The sequence below is a fragment of the Mobula hypostoma genome, chromosome 1 (assembly GCF_963921235.1).
Source record: "Mobula hypostoma chromosome 1, sMobHyp1.1, whole genome shotgun sequence".
In the NCBI taxonomy this organism is placed as follows: Eukaryota; Metazoa; Chordata; class Chondrichthyes; order Myliobatiformes; family Myliobatidae; genus Mobula; species Mobula hypostoma.
In genome coordinates this window covers 232,594,680-232,617,711 of record NC_086097.1, presented here as the reverse complement: position 1 = coordinate 232,617,711, position 23,032 = coordinate 232,594,680, and the positions used below count along the sequence as shown (strand labels likewise).

The 23,032-nt window shown below is 40.1% G+C and overlaps 1 protein-coding gene across 1 annotated transcript in view; it reads right to left on the bottom strand.

Moving 5' to 3' along the window:
* Positions 1-1,553: 1,553 nt before the first annotated feature.
* Positions 1,554-23,032, bottom strand: part of ebag9 (estrogen receptor binding site associated antigen 9) — a 40,121-nt gene continuing 18,642 nt past the window's right edge. Inside the window, exons 2-6 of the mRNA XM_063066108.1 lie at positions 19,988-20,066; positions 11,818-11,979; positions 10,440-10,547; positions 9,360-9,451; positions 1,554-5,709 (exon numbers count right to left, since the gene is read on the bottom strand). Coding sequence (XP_062922178.1) covers positions 5,589-5,709; positions 9,360-9,451; positions 10,440-10,547; positions 11,818-11,979; positions 19,988-20,066 — 562 coding nt within the window. The 3' untranslated portion in view covers positions 1,554-5,588. The remainder of the gene's footprint in view (positions 5,710-9,359; positions 9,452-10,439; positions 10,548-11,817; positions 11,980-19,987; positions 20,067-23,032) is intronic.

The following is a 23,032-nucleotide window of genomic DNA, read 5'->3' as shown; positions in this document are numbered from 1 at the left end:
CTTCACTTCAGTTCGGTTCCCACTCCCCACCCCCAGCAATTCCAGTTTAAACTCTCCCGAATAGCCTTAACAAACCTCCCCGCCAGGATATTGGTCCCCCTCGGATTCAAGTGCAACCCATCCTTTTTGTACAGGTCACACCTGCTCCAGAAGAGGTCCGAATGATCCAGAAATCTGAATCTCTACCCCCTGCTCCAATCCCTCAGCCACGCATTTATTCTCCACCTCACTCTATTCCTATACTCACTGTTGCACGGCACAGGCAGTAATTCCCATTTAAGCTTCCCTCAGCAGCTGCGGATCGGTCTAACAGGAACAGGTCACTTGATCATTAAATTATTCAAACCTACTTTACTTGGCCATTTTATGATTTTTTTTTAAATCGGGATCAACGATATTTGCCTTATACACGCACGTGTTAGGAATTTGCTGTAGTGTGCTGGTCAAAGGAAACATGCAACAAAAAACATCGGTTAAAATCAATACCTGTACCCAAATGGAAGCCCAGGAAGAGTTTGTTCATCATATATGCCAATAAAGCACTAGATCCTTTTTCAAAATTTCCGAACAATAGCCGAGCACGTTTGGAGTTTTACTGTAACAGTCACTCAGTTTTTGAGGACTGCCTGCTCTAGGCAGTTTTCCAGCTGTGCCATATTCTTGAAGATTGACTTAACTGTACTCCTAGGGATATTCAGTGACTTAATAACCTTTAAGTGGAGTTACTTGGGGTGTTCTTTTGGCTGCATGGTGTAGTTTTTGCCAGGATCTGACTCACCAGCAGTTGGGCCTTCCAGGTACAGGTGTATTTTTTCTACAATCAATTCAACACCTTGACTGCACACAGCTGATCTCCATTTATTTGACTTTAAAACCAGTTAGCTGCACCACTGACAAATTGGTATGTCATATTAAGGGGGAAGGAGGAGGAGGGAGGACTACTTGTGTAATCAATTATTTTGTGTTTTATATTTGTAATTAATTTAGATCACTTTGTAGAATCTGTTTTCACTTTGACACGAGTCAAAAACTCCAAATTAAATCCACTGTGATTCAATGTTGTATAAAGCATGAAAGTTTCTGCAGAGTTGAATACCTTTTATAAGCACTGCATAAACTCTCAGTTCCACCCAGCTGAAGTGTCCTAATTACTGTCAAACTAACCAACTGCTTCTTCATGGATCTCAGAAGATTCTGGTGATGTTGCAGGATAAACTGCATCTTAAAAGTACATACATAATTGGTGTGTTGAAATTATTGTGTGTGTGTGTGTGTGTGTGTATAGAGATTATTATGTCAAGTCAATAACGTAGCTAGTACAAGGAAAGCAACAATGTGCTTTCTTTGGGCAATCAAAACTGGGCAAAATCTAAAAACAAATTTACTTATTTTTCATTAAATTCAAACTAAAATACAAAGAAATTATCACAAAATGCAGATGGTTTCTGCCAAGGGAAAAATAAAGGTAGATAAAAAAGTTTCACAAGCAGATCAAATGACATTTGTTAAATGTTTAACATCTTGAAATAACTTTCCTCTTTTGCCCAACTTATATAATAGAACAAAGACCACGAGTTTCCAATTGCCCTTTTTAATACTGTACAATAATTTAAACAGGTATTTTACAGATTTATAAAAAATTATACAATTTACATGACTTAGTATAAAGGTTGCTAAAAGTAATGTAGAAAAAAAAACTTATGACAAAGAAAACTATTTCTAATGATCAATGATTACCAGATTGACAAGTGATTTATATTCTTAGAGTGATAAAAGATATTTGATATGACCATGTAGTATTAGGTTTGCAGTCTAAAGCCAACAGTAAAACTTCTGAATAGCTCTGGATACAAAGAAAAATTTTGAGTTTTGCAATATTTTCACCAAATTCAATACAAGTGTAATATATTTTAATTACCCGCTGAATCAGAATAAAAGATAGTGCAAGATGTTTAACTGCAAACTGATTGTACACCTCACCAGAGTCCTTCACTAAATCAGTGACAATCAATGCCTGACATGGGAGGCATTAATGAAAGTGCGCACAGGTGATGACATCATCAACTGACAATTGTGATAACCATGAGACACAGCAAACCAAACTTCGTAACTGTCTGCTCCACCTTAATGTATTCATCTTGAGCAATGGCTTTTGCCCGTTAATACGTGCTGCGAGAGGTTGCTGGGAAGTGAATGATATTGTCTGCGTGATTTTATTGGTGAGAAGCCTCCTCAACGATGCATTGTTACTCTGAAACGATAACTCTACTGTGTTCTACGCCAGATTCTTAATTAACTAGTCTGGAAAGAATTGCTCAAAACTCAAGAGTAGCTGCACAAACTTTCAAGGATGACTGCTTTCAGAATTTTTTTTTAATTTAAAATTTCTTGGATGCAAGTTCCTCCATGATGTATAGGAAGAGGATGAGTGTGAGGTTCAAGGTCCTGGCTGAAGCATACATTAAAACAGACTGTGATATTTTAGCCTACTTGAGGGACGATTTTAGGCTTACTACTCTGAGGTCATTTAGCATTAGTACACATAGCTGTGCAAACTTGGTCAATAAAACGTACGACATGAAAATGAAACTGATGGAAAGGGTAGGGATGGATGCTGGTGGTAGGGGTTATGGAGGCAATTGTAATTGCAGCAGCAAAGATGCTAGGTGTTGTATTGAACAGGATTGTGGACAGTGTCCTGGATGTTGATAGCAACACAGAAGAGAGGGATGATAAACCAGGCACGATGGAATGGTGCAGCAGACTCAAAGGGCCAAACAGCCTAATTCTGCTCCTGTGTCTTATGATCTTAAACAGTTCATATATACAAGGAAGGCTTTCAAATGAAAATGAACTTGTGAAGCATAGGAATGTAAAGTATCTAGTGAATTAGCTAGTATATTACATTCCAAGAGTAGCAAATTTGAAAATGTTCCACACACTAACTTGTTACTTTTCCCAAGTATAAAAGTGGCCTTAATATCATCAATCCCACTAAGGGAACTAGGCAGAGCAAATTTCTTTAGTAGAGTTATTTCAATAAAGCTTTTGCTGGTTTGGATGGGCTTTGGACATCATATGAGACATAACCACCCTGTTTAGGCAGACGAGGTTAAACAAAAATAACGGAAATTTATAGGCAAGAAAACACATGGATATCACGCGCGTTGACTACCAAGACTAATGAACGGATATCAGAGAAGAAACACAGCCAAGATAATCTGTTTACTCGGAGCTGAAATTAGATTGGGGACGGTAGGGAATAGGGCCAGTAAAGCTGTCAATGTGTTTGGAGAAGCACTTTATGAGGACACTAATAGGAGTTATTTCAGTGCATCTAGTTTGATAAAAATAAAGTCAGCTGAGGCAGCAGCCAGTATGTGGAATAGTGACAAGACCACTCCTTGTTCAGCTAAAAGCATCAATTCTAGTTGGTAAGGAAGACCTGAATAATAGACAATATCTTGACAGTTTAATTCAATTCTAGGCTATTGTTGAACAAAGTACCAAGGAATATGGACAAATCATTCGAGGGCAGGGGTTCCCAACCCTTTTTATGACATGGACCCGTACCATTAACCGAGGGGTACGTGGACTCCAGGTTGGGAACCTTTGGGCCTTAGGTAAGGAGCAATCTGGGTTTTGATGGTAACAGGACTAGTGACTTGTTCAGATGCCCAGAAATGATATGCCAGATGCAAAGGTCAGTACTTAGTGATCCAAAATCTGTATGAGGAAGAGAGCTCTAACTATACACTTGATGGGCAATGGTAAAGCCAACACAAGTTAGTTCAGCCCTTAACAGAAGGGCTGAACTAACTCATGTATATTAGCTTTATTATTTTCCAATTTACACTTTTATAATTAATGCTTTACAGTTTTTGTTAGATTATATTTTTATCTGTAGGGCAATTTTTATAAATTTGATAAATTCTCTTAATAAAGTCATTTGTTTTTATATCAACACACCAGATGACAATATTACCAATTGTTAAATAATGAATAGTCATTACCCAAACTATTGTTTCCTAGTGAGTGACATTATTCATTGATGGTTTCTGCTCCCATTTCTGTGCTGGCTTTAGCTCTGCTGGATGCATACAGACAAACTATGCAAAAACCCTAAAAAGACATTATTTAAATAGCCAAATATCTTGTCTAGTAGGTGACAAGATGGATGTGTGAGGTATCCGTAAAACTGCAGCAGAATCAGCAAGGAAAGACCATTAAGCCAGACTCAAGTCTAGTGAACCTTGTATGTTAAATTATTTTCAATGCACTATAGTGAATTACATTTTTGCTTAGGGAATTTTGTCCAAAAAACTCTGAATGCACAGAATAGTAAAACATATCTAGGCATCTCATTTATGAAAAAAAACCTGGTATGCTCATTGCCAGTAAATTGAATCATAGTTGTAGACTAAGCACCTTTTAATCAGCACATTTCAAGATGTGGACTGGAATAGCAATATAGCATAGGTTTAAAAATGATTCTGTTCTAGTTACGGATTAGGCAGCAGTTTCACCGTATTTTTCACAATATTAAAAATATTCTTTCACTTTAGATTACAGAGTCCATAAGACTATCATTAGGTGCCTACTCAGAGCAGAATAAGGATAACTTTCATTTAAAGTACAAAATTGCATTCAAGGCAACATGTCATTTTAAAGCAATTAAAAGAAATATGAAAAACAGCTTAACAAAAATAAACACAAGCCAATTTGGCCGGCTTCCTAAAAAAAAACATGGCTGATGCTGTGGAACAATAAATTATGTTAAAATTTCAAATCTTACAGCAGTGTCAATTAACTAGATGCAAATACAGACACACATCAAGCTTCATAATAGTTACATTCTCATTGCTCCCGCAGGAATAGTATTTTAATCTGTACAGTAATCAACCAAAATGCTAACTTCCAAAAAGCCAAAAGTAATGAATTCATCTTTTTAAAAAAACTGAGCTTCTGTAACGGTCCTATTTAGTTTCTAGCTAGCAACTTTGAGATATTTAAGCAGATACATATAAACATATTTAGTTCTCTCTTTGTACCTACCATTCTCTCAAGAATCTGTTTAGAAAATATATACAACACTAACTCTGATATTTTGATAATTCCTTGATTTCATTGGTAATATCTTATTGTCTAACAATAGCAGAACTAAATGATGATAAGTAAATCTGGACAGTCAAAGGAACGGACCAACACTTTTTAATGTTTAAATATAATTTCAAATGAAAGGTATTTTACATATAGATAAATTATGCCACACAACTACAGATATTCCTAATATTGAACCTGAAGAACTACTGTAAATAATCTACCCAGATTTCAGATGCTGATACAGTAAAGTACTGCATTGAACAATGCACTGATTGGACACCTGACAAAAATATGTATACACTGAAAAAAAATCCCTCATCTCAATGATTTCCAGTAATCCAGAAAGATTTCCAAGCATCAGGTGGTGACAGGCAAAACTGAAGCTGTACCGATCAAATGCACAGCAATAGCAATTACTTAAAAAAACATTCTTCGACAAAATACACCGGTCATAGTTACCACAGGTCCTGATAGATCACTTATAGTTATGAAAGTTTTACAGCAATTTTGTTCTGTTCCTTTCTCAGTAATCTTTGTGCATCCTTTTCTATCTTCTTCCTCTGTTGTTCAGCTGACCTCTTTTCTCTCTCAGCAAGCTTCTGCTGCCTGAGGGTTGGGGAATAACAGGAAGAGTAGAAATTTACACAGGTGAGCAACATTATGCAGAAACAGGAAAGTTAATTAAATGGCTCAACTGGCAAAAAAACTCAAGGAGAAAGCCTCAATACTAGTGAAATATTATGTTGCATTGAATGAGACAACTAATATCAAAGCTAATCTGACTTCAAGACTTCAAGCACAAATTATATTCAAGATACGCAAAAATTACTGATTTATTATTTTTCATTCTTAAAAGTCACCTGCCGAATATACAAGTTCAAACTCTGGGACTACACCACAGATCCTACTCCTTCATCACCTTTGGGAGAGATGTCTTTTTTTTAAAAAGCAGGATACTCCATGGGTTACACAGGGCTTCAGTTCTCAGAATCCATTGCTAACCAAAAGTTCCAAAAAGTTGGAAATATTGTCAACCGAGATTGCAAAGGTTGCACTGGTAGTTTAATTACGTAAAGACTTAAGTTAATTTTAGATTATAATTAGATCTTACCTTGAATTAATTTGTCTAATTCTGTACTACAGAGCCAAGACATGCCAAATCACAGAAACTGCAACTCTGTGTTTAACACAATTATTCTTATGGTTCTGATCAAAAAGATCTGAAACCTCTGCACCTCCCTCTGCAACTCAATCCTCGAACTTCCTCAGTGGAAGACCACAGTCTTTGCAGATCAGAAATAACACTGCTGATAATCAACGGCAGTGCATCTCAAGACTGTGTGTTCAGCCTACTGCCCTACTCTGTCTACACCCATGACTAGGTGGCAAGTTCCATCTATAAATTTGTTGATGACACAACTATTGTTGGTAGAATTTCAGATGGTGATAAGAAGGCGTACAGGAGTGACATAGTTCCGCTAGTTGAGTGTTGTAGTAGCAACAACTTTGCACTCACTGTCAGCAAGACCAACGAATTGAATGTCGACTTCAGAAAGGATAAGCCCGGGGCATATACACCAGTCCTCATCAAGGGATCAGTATTGGAAAGGGTGAGCAATTTCAACTTCCTGGGTGTCAACATCTCTGAGATTCTAACCTGGATCCAGCATATCCATGCACTTACAAAGAAGGCACGACAGCAGCTATATTACATTTAGAGTTTTGGGAGATCTGAAATGTCACCAAAATTTCTACAGATGTACCATGGAGAGCGTTTTATCTGGCTGCACAACCATCTGGTAGTGGGTGGGGGGAAAAGAGGGGCACACTGCACAGGATCAAAATAAGCTGCAGAAAGTTGCAAACTCAGTCAGCTCCATCATGAGCACTAGTATCCCCAGCACGCTGACTAGACATTTTCAAGGAGCAATGTCTTAAAAAGGCAGCATCCATGATTAAGGACCTTCTTCACCTAGGATATGCCCTCTTCTCATTGCCACTATCAGGGAGGAGGTACAGGAGCCTGAAGACACACATTCAACAATTCAGGAACAGCTTATTCTACTCTGCCACCAGATTTCTGAATGGACAATGAACCCATGAACACTACCTAACTAACAACAAATTTCACAACATATGCCAGTGATAATAAACCTAATTCTGATTCTGAAATTGCTTGATGACAGAATGCAAGACCAGAGCTTTACCAAAGTAGCTTTACTAATACTTTTGTATTAGTAGTAAGATACTTTAGCTTACAAGCAAAGTAGTTTTACAAATCCTTTACTGCATTAATGACATAAAAAAGGCCAAATCACTGATGGTTTGTGCTGGAGATATGCTGAACATGTGCTGTACAAGCTCCAGACACAGATATTAGAATTGTTCAGTAGCCTTTTGAATGCTATAATTCTTAATCATTTACAAATGGATCCCTAGTGTACAAAGCAACTACCTTAATTGTTTTTTGTAAAAGTTCTGTGGAATTCAAATAATCTCAGCTATTGAAGCCAATCACAGAATATTAAACATTTTTAGTTTCACACTGCTAAACTGATATTTTAAACTAAGGACAAAGGATAAACAATAAAAGGCCAGGAGGTAAGGTGACAGCATTCTAAATGAGATGTACTGAACGGAAAAGGAAATAGTGGTAAAGATGTACAATATTCTGAAGGAACAGAAGAAATGAATCTAATAAACGCAAGAGATTCTGCAGTTGCTGGAAATCTAGAGTAAACCATACAAAATGCTGGAGGAACTCAGCAGGTCAGGCAGCATCTACGGAAAGGAATAAAGAGTCAACATTTTGGGCCAAGGCTCTTTGAAATGATCAGTAACAAAGAATATAGATGGTTAGTATTTATATCAGTACATCTATGAAACAAAAATATTTTTAAAATGCAGCTAAACAGTAGGATGCAAAAATAAATTCAAAGTACTGGAGCACAACACAAAACCACAATAAAATTATAAATTCTGATAAAAAAAACTAAAAAAAGCCTATTCACTACAACCATCTTGATCACCTTACACTAAAATAGACTTTGTTTTAGTTGTGCTTTCTTGAAAAAATTGTGTATAATTTATGTTTCCTTATCAGTCACACCCCACCTTTCTGCTTTCCCCTCTCTCCAGAACTCTCTGGTCCATTCTCCTTCCCCACATCTCCCCACCCCCTGGCGTTTCACCCTAGAACTAAAGGAAATACACTTCACCTCACCTCTCACTACCATTCAGGTACTTAAACAGCCCTTACAGGTGAGGCAGAGGTACATCTAGCCTTGTTTACTACATTCAGTACCTGCAATGTCGCCTCATCTACACTGATGAAACTAAGCACGTGCTAGGAGGCTGCTTTGCAGAGCACCTGTGCTCCTTTTACACTGCCATCTTGTGCTTCTAGAATTTGAATTATCCTTCCCATTCCCACCTTATCCAGTCTTTCCTCAGCCTTTCTTTGCCACACACAAATCAGGGTAAAATGATCTTATATTCCACTTGTGCAGCTTGCAACCTAATGGTATGAATATTGAATTTTCCAATTTCAGGTAATCCACATACCTAGTGCTCTACACACACATCGTTTTCTTCTCCCTTTTGTTCATCCCTAGTCTCTCCATCCACCTAGCTCCATCTGCTCAACCTATTATTCCTGCCATCTCTCACCTTAACCTTTGACACCCTTACCAATCAGGAACTCATCAACTTCCGCTTTAAATATACCCAAGACTTGACCTCCACGCTGTCCGTGGCAATGAATTCCACAGATTCACCATTCTCTGGCTAAAGAAATACTTTCTCATCTCTGTTCTAAAGGGAAGTCCGAGTATTCTGAGGCAGTGCCCTCTGATCCTAGACGTCCCCCACTATAGGAAACATCCTCACTTTACCCAAGCCTCTCAATGAGATTCCCCTCTAAGCTCCAGCAAGTACAGGTCCAGAGCCATCACCATTCCCATCCACTTATAACCTCCAAACCTACATCCCAGACCTCTATGTACTGTTCTATACTGGCAATCTTCCTTACTCCCTCAATCCCGATGCCGAGTCGTGACACCCAATCAATAACTTACACCTTTTGCCTCCATTGATGCTGCTTCACCTGAGTTCTTTCAGCATTTTGTTTTCCGTTCTCTCCAGTCTGTGGAAGCACATTGCGGTTCAGTATTTTACAAGCTACATTTAAATACGATAAGCGATGCCATCCAACCTCCTTCGACTGCAAATAAAGAAGAAGAAACAAAACTGGTTACCTCAGCACTTCTTCTGCCTCCCAAGTGGCATCTCCATCCTCTTCCCAGGCATTAGTATTTTCTTGCCAAGTGTCAAAATCTCCCAGTTCAGCCTACAAAAAAAAAGCAGATTATGCAAGTATTTTTTTATGAAACCCAAAACTACAATTCATATCTCTTATTCCACTTTCTTTTACTCTCCTTTCTTAAGGTGACCAAATTTGAAACAATTGGCCACTTGTCACAAGATTAAACTATAACATACGAAGAGATTTACTTCCCATGTTCAAAATATACATCTCTAACGTGTCAAATAACCCAGATTTTTAAAGAAAACGAAAGAAATTCACTTTCAATTCCAATTACTTTGCTTTACTACATTTAGAAAGAGCAGAAGGACAAATATACAACAAACTTTAAACAGTTAAAAGAAATTCAGAACTAGGATACTCCTGATCAGAATAACAAGCAACACACATCAAAGTTGCTGGTGAATGCAGCAGGCCAGGCAGCATCTCTAGGAAGAGGTACAGTCGACATTTCGGGCCGAGGCCGTTCGTCAGGACGTCCTGACGAAGGGTCTCAGTCCGAAACGTCGACTGTACCTCTTCCTAGAGATGCTGCCTGGCCTGCTGCGTTCACCAGCAACTTTGATGTGTGTTGCTTGAAATTCCAGCATCTGCAGATTTCCTTGTGTTTGCTGCTCAGAATAACTCTTGGTTTATGTTATGTATGCACAGTACAAAAATGACAACAGATTAAAAGGATAATATGCTATTACTGAGTCATGTTAGCCTCAGTAAACATGAGGCAATGTACAATGCAGTGTGGGAGCGACAAACCAAGTCCACAAGGACGAAAAGCACATACACTTGAAAGCCCACATAAAACAAGAGGTCCCTCCACACACCGGAGGCTGATACAACTTACCACATGATCAATCGGCCCACAAGCACACGTACCGCATTCTCACAATGAATCCACTGCAGTTCATTTAAAAGTCTACTCTTCTAAACATTGAAGCATATTGCTAAAATCACTTATTTTTCTTATAACACATTTGGGAAAAAGTTGAAGTGAAGAGGTCCTCAAATTACTTACTGTTGGCTGACTGAATGGAATTTCTTGCGTAGCTGCCAATCTACTTGAAAACCCCATGGTGTCATCTGGGATTCCAAAATGTAAAGGTTCTTTCTTCTTAATAATAATCTAGATTGGATTAAGCATAAGAATACTGAATAAAATAGGATTTTAGTAGTTTTTAAAATACATACACTTGTCAATGAAATATCACAAAAAGCAGCCTCCCTGCCATTGACTGACTACACTTCCTGCTGACTCCAGGAAGGGCAATCATCAAAGACACTTTCACCCTGATCATTTGGACTTCTACCCACCCCCCTCCCACCCTGCCCCATTCCACCAGGCAGAAGATACAAATGCTTGGTAACACACACCCCCAAGCTCAGGGGCAGCTTCTAACCCATTTTTATAAAACTCTTGAACAGACCTCTTATACAATAGAGATGAGCTGTTGATCTCAAGATGAAGGATCAACTTTAATAACCATATATATTTAGGAATTTCCTGTCGTGTGTTGGCACGGCAAAATAAAACAGCAACGTTTAACAATTATATAGAATTACATAAAAAGTAAAGTTAGAGATTAAAGAACAAATATGGAATAAAATGTGAATAAATCCATCAATACCAAGATTTATTTACATTTTAAGCAGCATTATAAAAAATGGCTCAAGGTGTTCAGTGATGAGCAGTGACTGAGGTAGTAGATAGAGGGGGGTTGGGAGGGCTAACTAGAATGGTGAATCAGATTAACTGCCTTGGGGGAAGAAACAATTAAAATGCAATGAAGTTCTTGTTTTAATAGCCTTATAGCGCTTTCCAGAAGGGAGCTTTTGGAAAAGGCAGTTTGCTGGGCAAGTAGTGTCTGCAATGACACTTCCAGCCTTGTTGGTGCCTTTATACTTTGTCTACCTGCATTCTGTTATTGCCCCTTGTACTACCCTGATATACTTTTGTTTAGGATATATTTAGAATGACCTGTATGGCTAGCAAGAAAAAAACAAATGTTTTCCACTGTAACACAGTACATGTAATAAACCAAATAGCAAAAGAAAATGTTTGGAATTTTACAGTCCCTTCCTAGCGTGTCACACCAGACAGTCAGCCATTCTCGTCTGGCGTGTAGTGTCAGGATTGGTCTCCTTCCGGATTAACCGGGTCACGATATGAACGTTCCTGACTCGACCCTTGTTTTTTACGGGACCGAGTGGCTAGCTCGACGCTCAACCCGGCACGGATGGAAAGCGTGCTCGGGGTTGGCCCGACTTGGATTCAAACTCGGGAGCCTTTGCTCCGAAATCCGGCGCTGATGCCACTGCGCCACCAGCCAGCCAGTAATTTTACAGTAATTTTCATGGAAATTTCATGCAGCTTTTTTAAAAATAAAAACACTCACCTTTTGAGGTTTTCGGATGTTTGGTGTCATATCCTTAAAATAATCAGGTTCTTCAGGCTCTCCAGGGCCATTTTGTTGTGTTGTCAAATTGCCATTACCTCCTTCAATCTTAATACTGGTTGGACCATCTTCATCCCAGGAACTCCATTCTTCTACTTCAGGCTTGGAAGGTATACAAAAAAAAGCACACACTTTAAATTAAAAACAAATCGCAAACTCTAAATAAACCTCCTCCTTATCATGTGATCAGAAAACTTTCTGATGTTGAAACCATAGTTTCTCCACAAAGATTTCAATAAATGAAACACTGCTTTGAAAAATTAGGGAGAAATTAGCTCAGTGAAATAGTAGCTATTCAGTTCACCACCTCCATTCCTCCAAAGCTCTGGTATTCCACTGGCACTTTTCAGAATCAGGATCATTGGACGGATTACAGCAATACATTACAGGATTACACATCAAAGTTGCTGGTGAACACAGCAGGCCAGGCAGCATCTCTAGGAAGAGGTACAGTCAACGTTTCAGGCCGAGACCCTTCATCAGGACTAACTGAAGGAAGAGTTAGTAAGAGATTTGAAAGTGGGAAGGGGAGGGGGAGATCCAAAATGAGAGGAGAAGACAGGAGGGGGAGGGAAGGAGCCAAGAGCTGGACAGGTGATTGGCAAAGGGGCTATGAGAGGATCATGGGACAGGAGGTCCAGGGAGAAAGACAAGGGGGAGGGAACCCAGAGGATGGGCAAGGGGTATAGTCAGAGGGACATAGGGAGAAAAAGGAGAGAGAGAGAAGGAATGTGTGTATATAAATAAATAATGGATGGGGTACGAGGGGGAGGTGGGGCATTAGCGGAAGTTAGAGAAGTCAATGTTCATGCCATCAGGTTGGAGGCTACCCAGACGGAATATAAGGTGTTGTTCCTCCAACCTGGATGTGGCTTCATCTTTACTGTAGAGGAGGCCGTGGATAGACATGTCAGAATGGGAATAGGATGTGGAATTAAAATGTGTGGCCACTGGGAGATCCTGCTTTCTCTGGCGGACAGAGCGTAGGTGTTCAGCAAAGCGGTCTCCCAGTCTGTGTCGGGTCTCGCCAATATATAGAAGGCCTCATCGGGAGCACCGGACGCAGTATATCACCCCAGTCGACTCACAGGTGAAGTGTCGCCTCACCTGGAAGGACTGTCTGGGGCCCTGAATGGTGGTAAGGGATCCACATCCCATTCCCATCCTGACATGTCTATCCACGACCCTTACCACCATTCAGGGCCCCAGACAGTCCTTCCAGGTGAGGCGACACTTCACCTGTGAGTCGACTGGGGTGATATACTGCGTCCGGTGCTCCCGATGTGGCCTTCTATATATTGGCGAGACCCGACACAGACTGGGAGACCGCTTTGCTGAACATCTACGGTCTGTCTGCCAGAGAAAGCAGGATCTCCCAGTGTCCACACATTTTAATTCCACATCCCATTCCCATTCTGACATGTCTATCCACAGCCTCCTCTACTGTAAAGATGAAGCCACACTCAGGTTGGAGGAACAACACCTTATATTCCGTCTGGGTAGCCTCCAACCTGATGGCATGAACATTGACTTCTCTAACTTCCGCTAATGACCCACCTCCCCCTCGTACCCCATCCGTTATTTATTTATATACACACATTCATTCTTTCTCTCTCTCTCCTTTTTCTCCCTCTGTCCCTCCGACCCTCTGACTATACCCCTTGCCCATCCCCTGGGTTTCCCCCACCCCCGTCTTTCTTCCCGGACCTCCTGTCCCATGATCCTCTCATATCCCCTTTGCCAATCACCTGTCCAGCTCTTGGCTCCATCCCTCCCCCTCCTGTCTTCTCCTATCATTTTGGATCTCCCCCTCCCCCTCCCCCTCCCACTTTCAAATCTCTTACTAACTCTTCCTTCAGTTAGTCCTGACGAAGGGTCTCGGCCTGAAACGTCAACTGTACCTCTTCCTAGAGATGCTGCCTGGCCTGCTGCGTTCACCAGCAACTTTGATGTGTGTTGCTTGAATTTCCAGCATCTGCAGAATTCCTGTTGTTTACGTTACAGGATTAGCAAGGACTGGGAAAGACATAATTGAGCAACAAATCTAATCCAATGTTGTAATAAAAAAAAACAGCATTACGTTAAGGACTCCCTTATCAGATTATAGTCTCTTCCAAAAAGGAGAAACCTTCTTTCAAAGTCCATCGCAAAGAATGTCAATTTTAAACATGTTACTCCCAAAGAAATACCACACACTAAGTTCTGTTGTCATCCTGCACACCTCTCCTACCCATAATCAAAGCAAAGGACATCAATCAATCAATATGAAAGGGAACAAATATTTGTGAAAGAATTTTCATTTGTAAGAAATGGCTAACTTTGTGACATTTGCAAATCACTGGTAAATAATAAAATAAAGCTGTATGATACAATTCAAGATGAGTTATTACCCCTCAAACATCAGGCTCCTGAACCAAAGGGGATCACGTCACTCAACCTCACTTGCACCATCATTGAAATGTTCCCACAACTCATGGGCTCGCCTTCAAGGACTCTTTATCTCATGTTCTTGATATTTATTGTTTATTTATTTATTTTTGTATTTACACAGTCTGTTGTCTTTTACACACAGGTTGAACACCCACATTGCTGTTCTCTTTTATTGATTCTCACATGGATTTACTGAGTATGCCTACAAGAAAATGAATCTCAGGGTTGTATATGAAGACATATACATACTTCAATAATAAACTTACTCTGGCTTTGAAAAAGAGTCACAGTAACACAGCACAGAAACAGGTCCTTCAGCCCAACTAGTCCATGCCGACCACATGAGACATTTGCAACTGCTCATCTCAGTTGCTGGTGATAGGCCCATAAACCCCCCTCCCCACCCAAACCCCTGCTCTCGGTGTACCTAACAAAATGCTTCTTTAATGTTGCAAATGTACCCAACTCAACCACTTCCTCAGACAGCTTGGTCCATTTACGTCACTACTCTCTGTGTAAAGAAGTTAATTCTCAAATCCTTTTTAAATCGCTCCTCTCTTATCTAGTATCTAGACTCCCAACCCTAAGGAAAAGACTATGACCATCCACTTGATCCACACCCTTCATGATTTTATAAACCTTTACGAGATCAGGTCTCATTCTTCTCTGTCCAAGGAATAAAGATCCAGTGTGGCCAAACTCTCCCTAGATCTCAAACCCTCTAGTGCAGCCAGCATCCTCATAAATCTCTTCTGCACCATCTCCAAATTGACAATATCTTTCTTACAACACGGTGACCAAAACTGTACACAGTACTCCAAGTAAGGCCTCACCAACTGCAACAAAATGTCTCTACTCCAAAGCTCAGCACCCTGACAAATGAAAACTAGAGTGCTAAAAGCCTTCTTCACTATTCTGCCCACTTTCAGTGAATGGTGCACTTGTACTCCCAAGTCTCTGTTCCATAAAACTTATTAGTGTCCTGCCATTCAATATTTAAATCCTACCGTTTCGAATATCGAAAATGTTTCACCTCACGTTTATCCAGGCTGAAATCATTTGCTACTCCTCAGCCTATCTCCCTAATGAATCAAGATATCTTTGCAATTCAGAGCAACCTGCTTCACTATCAACAAGACCCCTTACTGCGCTATCATACTTAATTGTGCCATATACATTTATATCCAAAATCATAATGAATAAAATAAATCCAGTTCAGTGGGCAAAAACGTCCTATTAATGAGAGGCCAGGGAGAATGGCCAGACTGGTTCAAGCTGACAGGAAGGTGAGAGTACCTCAAATAACCATGCGTTACAACAGTTGTGTACAGAAGGACATCTCTGAACGCACAACACATCGAATCTTGAAGTGGATGGACTACAGCAGCAGAAGACCATGAACATACACTCAGTGTGTGTACATAAAAGCTTTTTTCATGTATGTAAAGATACAAATTTTGCAAGCTCAAATACAAGATTATTACCAAGCAAGTTTAATTTTCAAACTTTGCCACATTAAACATATGGTCCTCAACAGACAAGCAGCTGCTAAATAGGCTGTTAAAAAGTTGGCAAAGAGAAATGTTGCTTAGATCACCAACACAGCAGGTAATTGCCTCATAACTACAACAAGTGAACTTCTCTCAGACACACAGCGTGAATGAAAAGAACTGACTCCATACACTTCTCAGACAGACTGAACAAGGACTCCCAGAATTGAGAACACTTTAATCATATCAACTGATTCTGGCTTTCAGATCTTCACGTAACAAAACTTTGTATTTATTCTCCGCAAAATGCATTTACCCTGCAGCCTCCTGACCCGAGAGCCTGTTGGTCACTGCAATGCCACCTGCAGATGATTCTGCAAGGTATTTGTCTCCTTTATAAATGCCACTTTGCTGAGGAATGTCAAGAGCAACAATGGCAAATCTGAGTTAAGGGCTTCTATTCAGGGTTGGTTTTAAATAATGTGAATGAACAATTCTCTGTGAAAATTAATGATCAGACAATATTCATCTTCCAGCCATTAATAAAGGCATCCGTTAGTCTTGCGAGACCATGGATCTGCGCCTGGAAAGTCTTCACTCTCCAGGGCACAGGCCTGGGCAAGGTTGTATGGAAGACCGGCAGTTGCCCATGCTGCAAATCTCCCCTCTCCATGACACCGATGTTGTCCAAGGGAAGGGCAAGGGCCGATACAGCTTGGCACCGGTGTCGTCGCAGAGCACTGTGTGGTTAAGTGTCTTGCTCAAGGACACAACACACTGCCTCAGCTGGGACTCAAACTCACGACCTTCAGGTCACTATGAATGCCTTAACCACTTGGCCACGTGCCCAGCCTCAGGCAACAGATAATACCAATAATTTCTTTGGAAACTACATCTAAGAGAAAACTCACACCATCTATATTAAGCCTCAATGGTTTAAATCATCTGGCTTCACAAAGTAGTTTAAGTAGCCAAATCGTGGAGACACTTGAGCTCAAATGACTTTACTCCCAAGAATTTGTTACGTGTATTTTGTGTGTGTGTCGGTAGATGAGTGCATGGAGGAGGGGGTGGGCGGGGGCAAGTATGTCTGGGCTTTGTCCAAGAATGGTTGATTTGTGGATACCATGAGCGGTACATGTTTTGACTTGCTTCAGTTTCATGGCATAGGCAAAAATATCATTGCTGTCAACTGTCAATTGAACAATACTGATGTGGAAAGTTTTGCAGGCTGGGCAATAATCAGAATCAGGTTTAGTATCACTGGCATATTTTGTGAAGTTTATTGTCTTTGCAGCAGCTTTACAATGTAATATATAGTAATAGAAAAAAGACATGAATTACAGTAAGTAGATGTATATTAAATAGTTAAATTAAATCAGTAGTGCAAAAATAGAAATAAAAAGTAGTGAGGTAGCGTTCATGGAATCAATGTCTATTCAGAAATCAGATGACAGAGGGGAAGAAGCCGTTCCTGAATCACCTTCATAATTTTTGTTAAACAGCTTATTTTTTAGATTTTTCATATCCATCTTGTTCTTTAAAAATTACATTAAAAAGATTGCACCAGGTAACAAAAGCTGCTAAGCCTATCTATCTCCTGCACGTAAAACAAGGATGCTCGGAATACCTAACCTGCTAGCAACACTCTGCTACTGACCTCTTATGAAGGGAACTGGAAAGCCCAGCTGTGCCGACATTCCCTAACATTTTACACCATTTCAGCACTGAAAACCCACTACATTTAATTTCATTGGAGATTTTAGCACTACAGTTTGGGTGGGCGGGGGGTGGAAGAAAGAGTCAAAGTTCTTTCAAGTAAACAGTTAAAAAAATTAAACCAAACCAAAATAAATCGTTAAATTTATATTTTAAAACATGTTGACTTCAATGTCTTTAATTTTTTGTTATTATTTCAGTGCTAATACTTGTCAAAATGACAAAGCTATTTAATTATTAAATAAGCTACACATTTGACAGGCAGTAGAGCAAGGGGATTAAGGTTTCCTCTGTCATAGAGACTCTACTGCCATCCAGATCACATAATTTGAAATCCAGGACGCTACAAGCCAGCCAAACGAGCAAGAACAGAAATGGGGAAATTAAGAGCAGCACTCCCCTTGAGCATGATTTGGCCAGCAGAAAATATACGAGAGAGAAAAAAAAGATAACAGCATGCAAACTAGCACAAAAGATGATAAGTATAGTAGATGTTATAAAAAAAATTAACAGGAGTTCCTAATGAGTATGCACAAGGGCAAAAAATGAAATAGGTAGACTTTAAGAAGGGGAGGCATGGAGACAAGTGTAGTGAAAGCAACATTTAAAATAATGTCATGGAATTAACTTTCAACAATGTTATTCCCAGTTAACATTTCTTGCTTTCCAGGCTGAAAAGCCTGTACTGGGCAACTCTACTGTGTCAGGAAACACGGAGCTGCTTCCATCAAAATAATTCTCCTTTTCCCATCCTACGGCATCTTAGATCACCCCACCAATCCACTTACAACTCCAATTCAATCTCTCCAAGCATGGCTATTCTAAGCACCTTCCATGATGAGATATCGCTCTAGTGTTTCCCCTCCTTTCCTCAATACTTGCTTTCAACATTCAATGAGGCATTGGCACAAAATGGAATGAGATATTCCTACACAACTCACAATAATTATGAAATGAATCCAATCCTCATTCATTGTTCCTGATAGATATTTAATATGCTATGAAAAAAGTGGGAAGGGCAAACAACAGTTCCCGCCGTTTGTACGTTCTCCCTGTGACCGCGTGGGTTTCCTCTGGGTGCTTCAGTTTCCTCCCGCAGTCCACAGACGTACCGGTTGGTGGGTTAATTGGCAATTGTTCTGACTTAGCCATTCCAAAACACAAACTTTCTTCTTTTAAAACCATTCTGCTGTTGATTTACTCATCGTCTTGTTGCATCATCCAACTTGTATTAAGCAGCAGGTGACAGACTGCTACCCTGACATTCTCCTATAAAATGTCTTGATACAATTTTGAGTTCATTCTTCCCTCAATGATTGCAAGCTGTCCAGGCCCTGCGGCAGCAAAGCAACCCCAAGCCACGATGCTCCTTCCACTGTGCTTCACAATTGGGATGAGGTTTTGGTGTTGGAGTGTGGTGCCCTTTTCCCTCCGAACACAGCAATTTACATTTCTGCCAAAAAGTTCAACTTTTGTCTCATCTGTCCACAGAACATTGCCCCAGAACGGTTGTGGAACATCCAGGTGGTCTTTTGCCAACTTGAGACATGCAATAATATTTCTTTTGGAGGACAGTGGTTTCCTCCGTGGTGTCCTTCCATGAACACCATTCTTGTTCAGTGTTTTTCTTATAGTGGACACATGAACAGAGACTTTAGCAAGTTCTAGAAATTTCTGCAGGTTTTTTGATGTTATACTTGGGTTCTTTTTCACTTCCTTCAGCATTGCAAATTGTGCTCTTGGTGTGATCTTTGCAGAACGCCCACTCCTAGGGGAAATAGCAACGGTACTGAGTTTCCTCCACTTGCAGACAATTTCTCTAACTGTGGACTGACGAACACTCAGGACTTTAGAAATGCTTTTGTAGCCGAGACTGATTATTTAAGTGGTCTACTCAGTATGTGTGTTATCAGTTTAGGCAGATTGTGTTTATCTATTATTGTGACTTAGATGAAGACCAGACCACATTTTATGAGTAATTAATGCAGAAAACAGGTAGATGCAAAGGGTTCGCAAACCTTTTCTTGTAACATTACATTCAAATTTTTATACTTTTCTATCAAGTCTCAGACTTCTCTTCCAGAAGGAATGTCCATACACAAGTTCATTTGCAAATTAAGAGAACCGTCAAAAGGCTAAAGTGCAAGAAATATCTGCATTATTCACTTTAACATAGAACACAGAACTTTGGACCACTCACTTACGTGTGCTCACTGAAGCATTATTTTAGCAAAGGCAACTTCATCCTGCATGTTTATCTTCAAAAAATTAATTCACTACCATTCATAATTGTGAAAAATATTAACATTTCCATAGATTCCAAAATAAGAATATTTAGCTCTGTGGAAAATTCTTTCTATTAAAGTCAATTTAAATTAATTTGCAAATTCCTATCATTTACACCAAATAACAGCAATATAAGCAATATATTAAGATTATTTCTGGGTGAGACTATTTTTCAAAATGGATACCTGTTTAGGAACAGATGAATAATCAACCGTGGTAGGCAAGGTTATTTGATCGCCACTCAATTTCCTACCCCTTCCAGACCTTGAGGAAAAAATAATGCAACGTTAGCATACCATGACGTGGAACATTTAAAACTCTCTAATAAAAAGTATTTAGAATTATTATTTCAATAAGTTAATTTATTTAGAAATACACCACAGTAATAGCCCCTTCTGTCCCAATGAGCCGGCACTGCCCAGTTATACCCATTAACCTACTAACCCATGTCTTTGAAATTTGTGAGGAAACCAGAGTATCCGGAAGAGACCCATGAAGTCACGGGGAGAACGTAGAAACCTCTTACAGACAGCAGCGGAATTGAACCTGGGTCACTGGCACTGTAATTGTACGGTAACCTCCATGCTAACAAATTTCCTATGTTTTTGCTTTGCAAACAACTAAAAGATGAGCTAGCCACGAGTGTTCAATAACATCACATGGAAGAGATGTCCTCTGGGATTGTGACAAGAATAAAAACATCTGCTACACTACAATAGGAGCAAGATAAAACTAAAGTTGTTATCATTACTTCAGCATCACGAGTTAGGTTAAATGATTAATTGCTTGGCTACAATTAAAACACTTTCAGGTGTGACTGCTATCCGGACATATAATTCAGAAACACGGAAAACCTACAGCACAATACAGGCCCTTCAGCCCACAAAGCTGTGCAAACATTAGTTTACCTGAGAAATTTCCTGGGGTTTCCTATCGCCCTCTATTTATCTGAGCTTCATGTACTTGTCCAGGAGCCTCTTAAAAAACCTTATCGTATCCGCCTCCACCACCATCGCCGGCAGCCCATTCCACGATCTCACCACGCTCTGCGTAAAAAAACTTACCCCTGACATCTCCTCTATACCTACTTCCAAGCACCTTAAACTTGTGCCCTCTCTGTGCTCCCCATGTCATTGCTACAATTGCCAAGATCCTTTTCCGTAGTGAATACTGAAGCAAAGTACTCATTAAGTACCTCTGCTATCTCCTCTGGTTCCATACATACTTTTCCACTGTCTCACTTGATTGGTCCTATTCTCTCATGTCTTATCCTCTTGCTCTTCACATACATGTAGAATGCTGTCTGTCAAGGCCTTCTCATGGCCTCTTCTGGCTCTCCTAACTTCTTTCTTAAGCTCCTTCCTGCTAGCCTTATCTTCTAAATCTCTATCATTACCTAGTTTTTTGAACCTTTCGTAAGCTCTTCTTTTCTTCTTGACTAGATTTACAACAGCCTTTGTACACCACGGTTCCTGTATCCTACCATCCTTTCCCTGTCTCATTAGAACGTACCTATGCAGAACTCCACGCAAATATCCCCTGAACATTTGCCACATTTCTTTCGTACCTTTCCCTGAGAACACCTGTTGCCAATTTATGCTTCCAAGTTCTTGCCAGATAGCCTCATATTTCTCCTTACTCCAGTGAAATACTTTCCTAACTCATCTGTTCCTATCCCTCTCCAATGCTATGGTAAGGGAGATAGAATTGTGATCACTGTCTCCAAAATGCTCTCCCACTGAGAGATCTGACACCTGACCAAATACATTTCCCAATACTAGATCAACTACAGCCTCTCCTCTTGTAGGTGTAGCGGGGTAAGACTGACCAGTTAGACCTGCCTTCTGGACCCATCACTGATGTAAACCTTGTCCTTAATGTCCTTACCCCTTTCACTTACCCACATGGGTTTAACTGTAACACAAGCTTGACAGCAACTAGAACAGGGGTCCCCAAGCTTTTTTTGCACCGCGGACCAGTTTAATATGGACAATATTCTTGTGGTCCGGCCGACCGGGGGGTGGGGGGTGGGGGGGGGTGTCCAAGTAGGGTTAAACTCACGTCAACATGTCTTTTAGTTAGGGTTGCCAACTTTCTCACTCCCAAATAAGGGACAAAAGTAGCAGTCAAATCCTGGGACACTTTACCCCAGGGAAGACTACCATGACCATGCGTGACATGTGCATGCGCGTAAGTGCCGATTTTTTCCCCACAAATCGGTTTGCCTTCATCTTCCCAACTATACTGTACATATATTATTTCTACTTTATATAGGCTGTGTATTTATCATATCATTCCTGCTTTTACTATATGTTAGTGTTATTTTAGGTTTTATGTGTTACTTGGTATGATTTGGTAGGTTATTTTTTGGGTCTGGGAATGCTCAAAAATTTTTCCCCATATAAATTAATGGTAACTGCTTCTTCACTTTACGCCATTTCGGCACAAAAGGTTTCACAGGAATGCTCTACCTTAGCGGGGGAAATATGGGACAAGGGCGATCCTGTATGGGGCAAACCAATTTAGCCCAATATACGGGATGTCCCGGCAAATACGGGACAGTTGGCAACCCTATGTTCAGGTTCAACAGTGCGTGACAGGGAATGAGGAAAGGTGCAGCTGACTCATATCATTTCCTCACGGCCCGCTAGCACATACTTTGCGGCCAGGTGGTTGGGGACTGCTGAACTAGAACAGATACATTCTCTCAGAAATACCCAGTTTAACAAGATGTCTGTAAATATTCATATATCAGTATAGTGAGTACTACTTAAAAGATCTCAAAAATATCGAAATGGAAACAGTGTGCATACTATTTACAAAATGCCCTGCAGCAACTTACCAAGAATATTTCAGCATCACTTTTCAAACCTGTAACCTCTGGCACTTAGAGGAATGGAGTATTACAGGTTTCTCTTGCCCCTGATGTAATCACCAATACCCCACCTATAATCCTAGGACTTTATATCTTCCATCATTTCGCGATTCTACTCAAATTCAGTATATCTACTGCTTTTTAGAAACATAGAACATAGAAAACCTACAGCACAATACAGGCCCTTTGGCCCACAAAATTGTGCCAAACATGTCCCTACCTTAGAAATTACTACGGTTACCCATAGTCCTCTATTTTTCTAAGCTCCATGTACCTATCCAAAAGTCTCTTAAAAGACCCTATTGTTTCCGCCTCCACCACCGTTGCCGGCAGCCCATTCCACGCACTCACCACT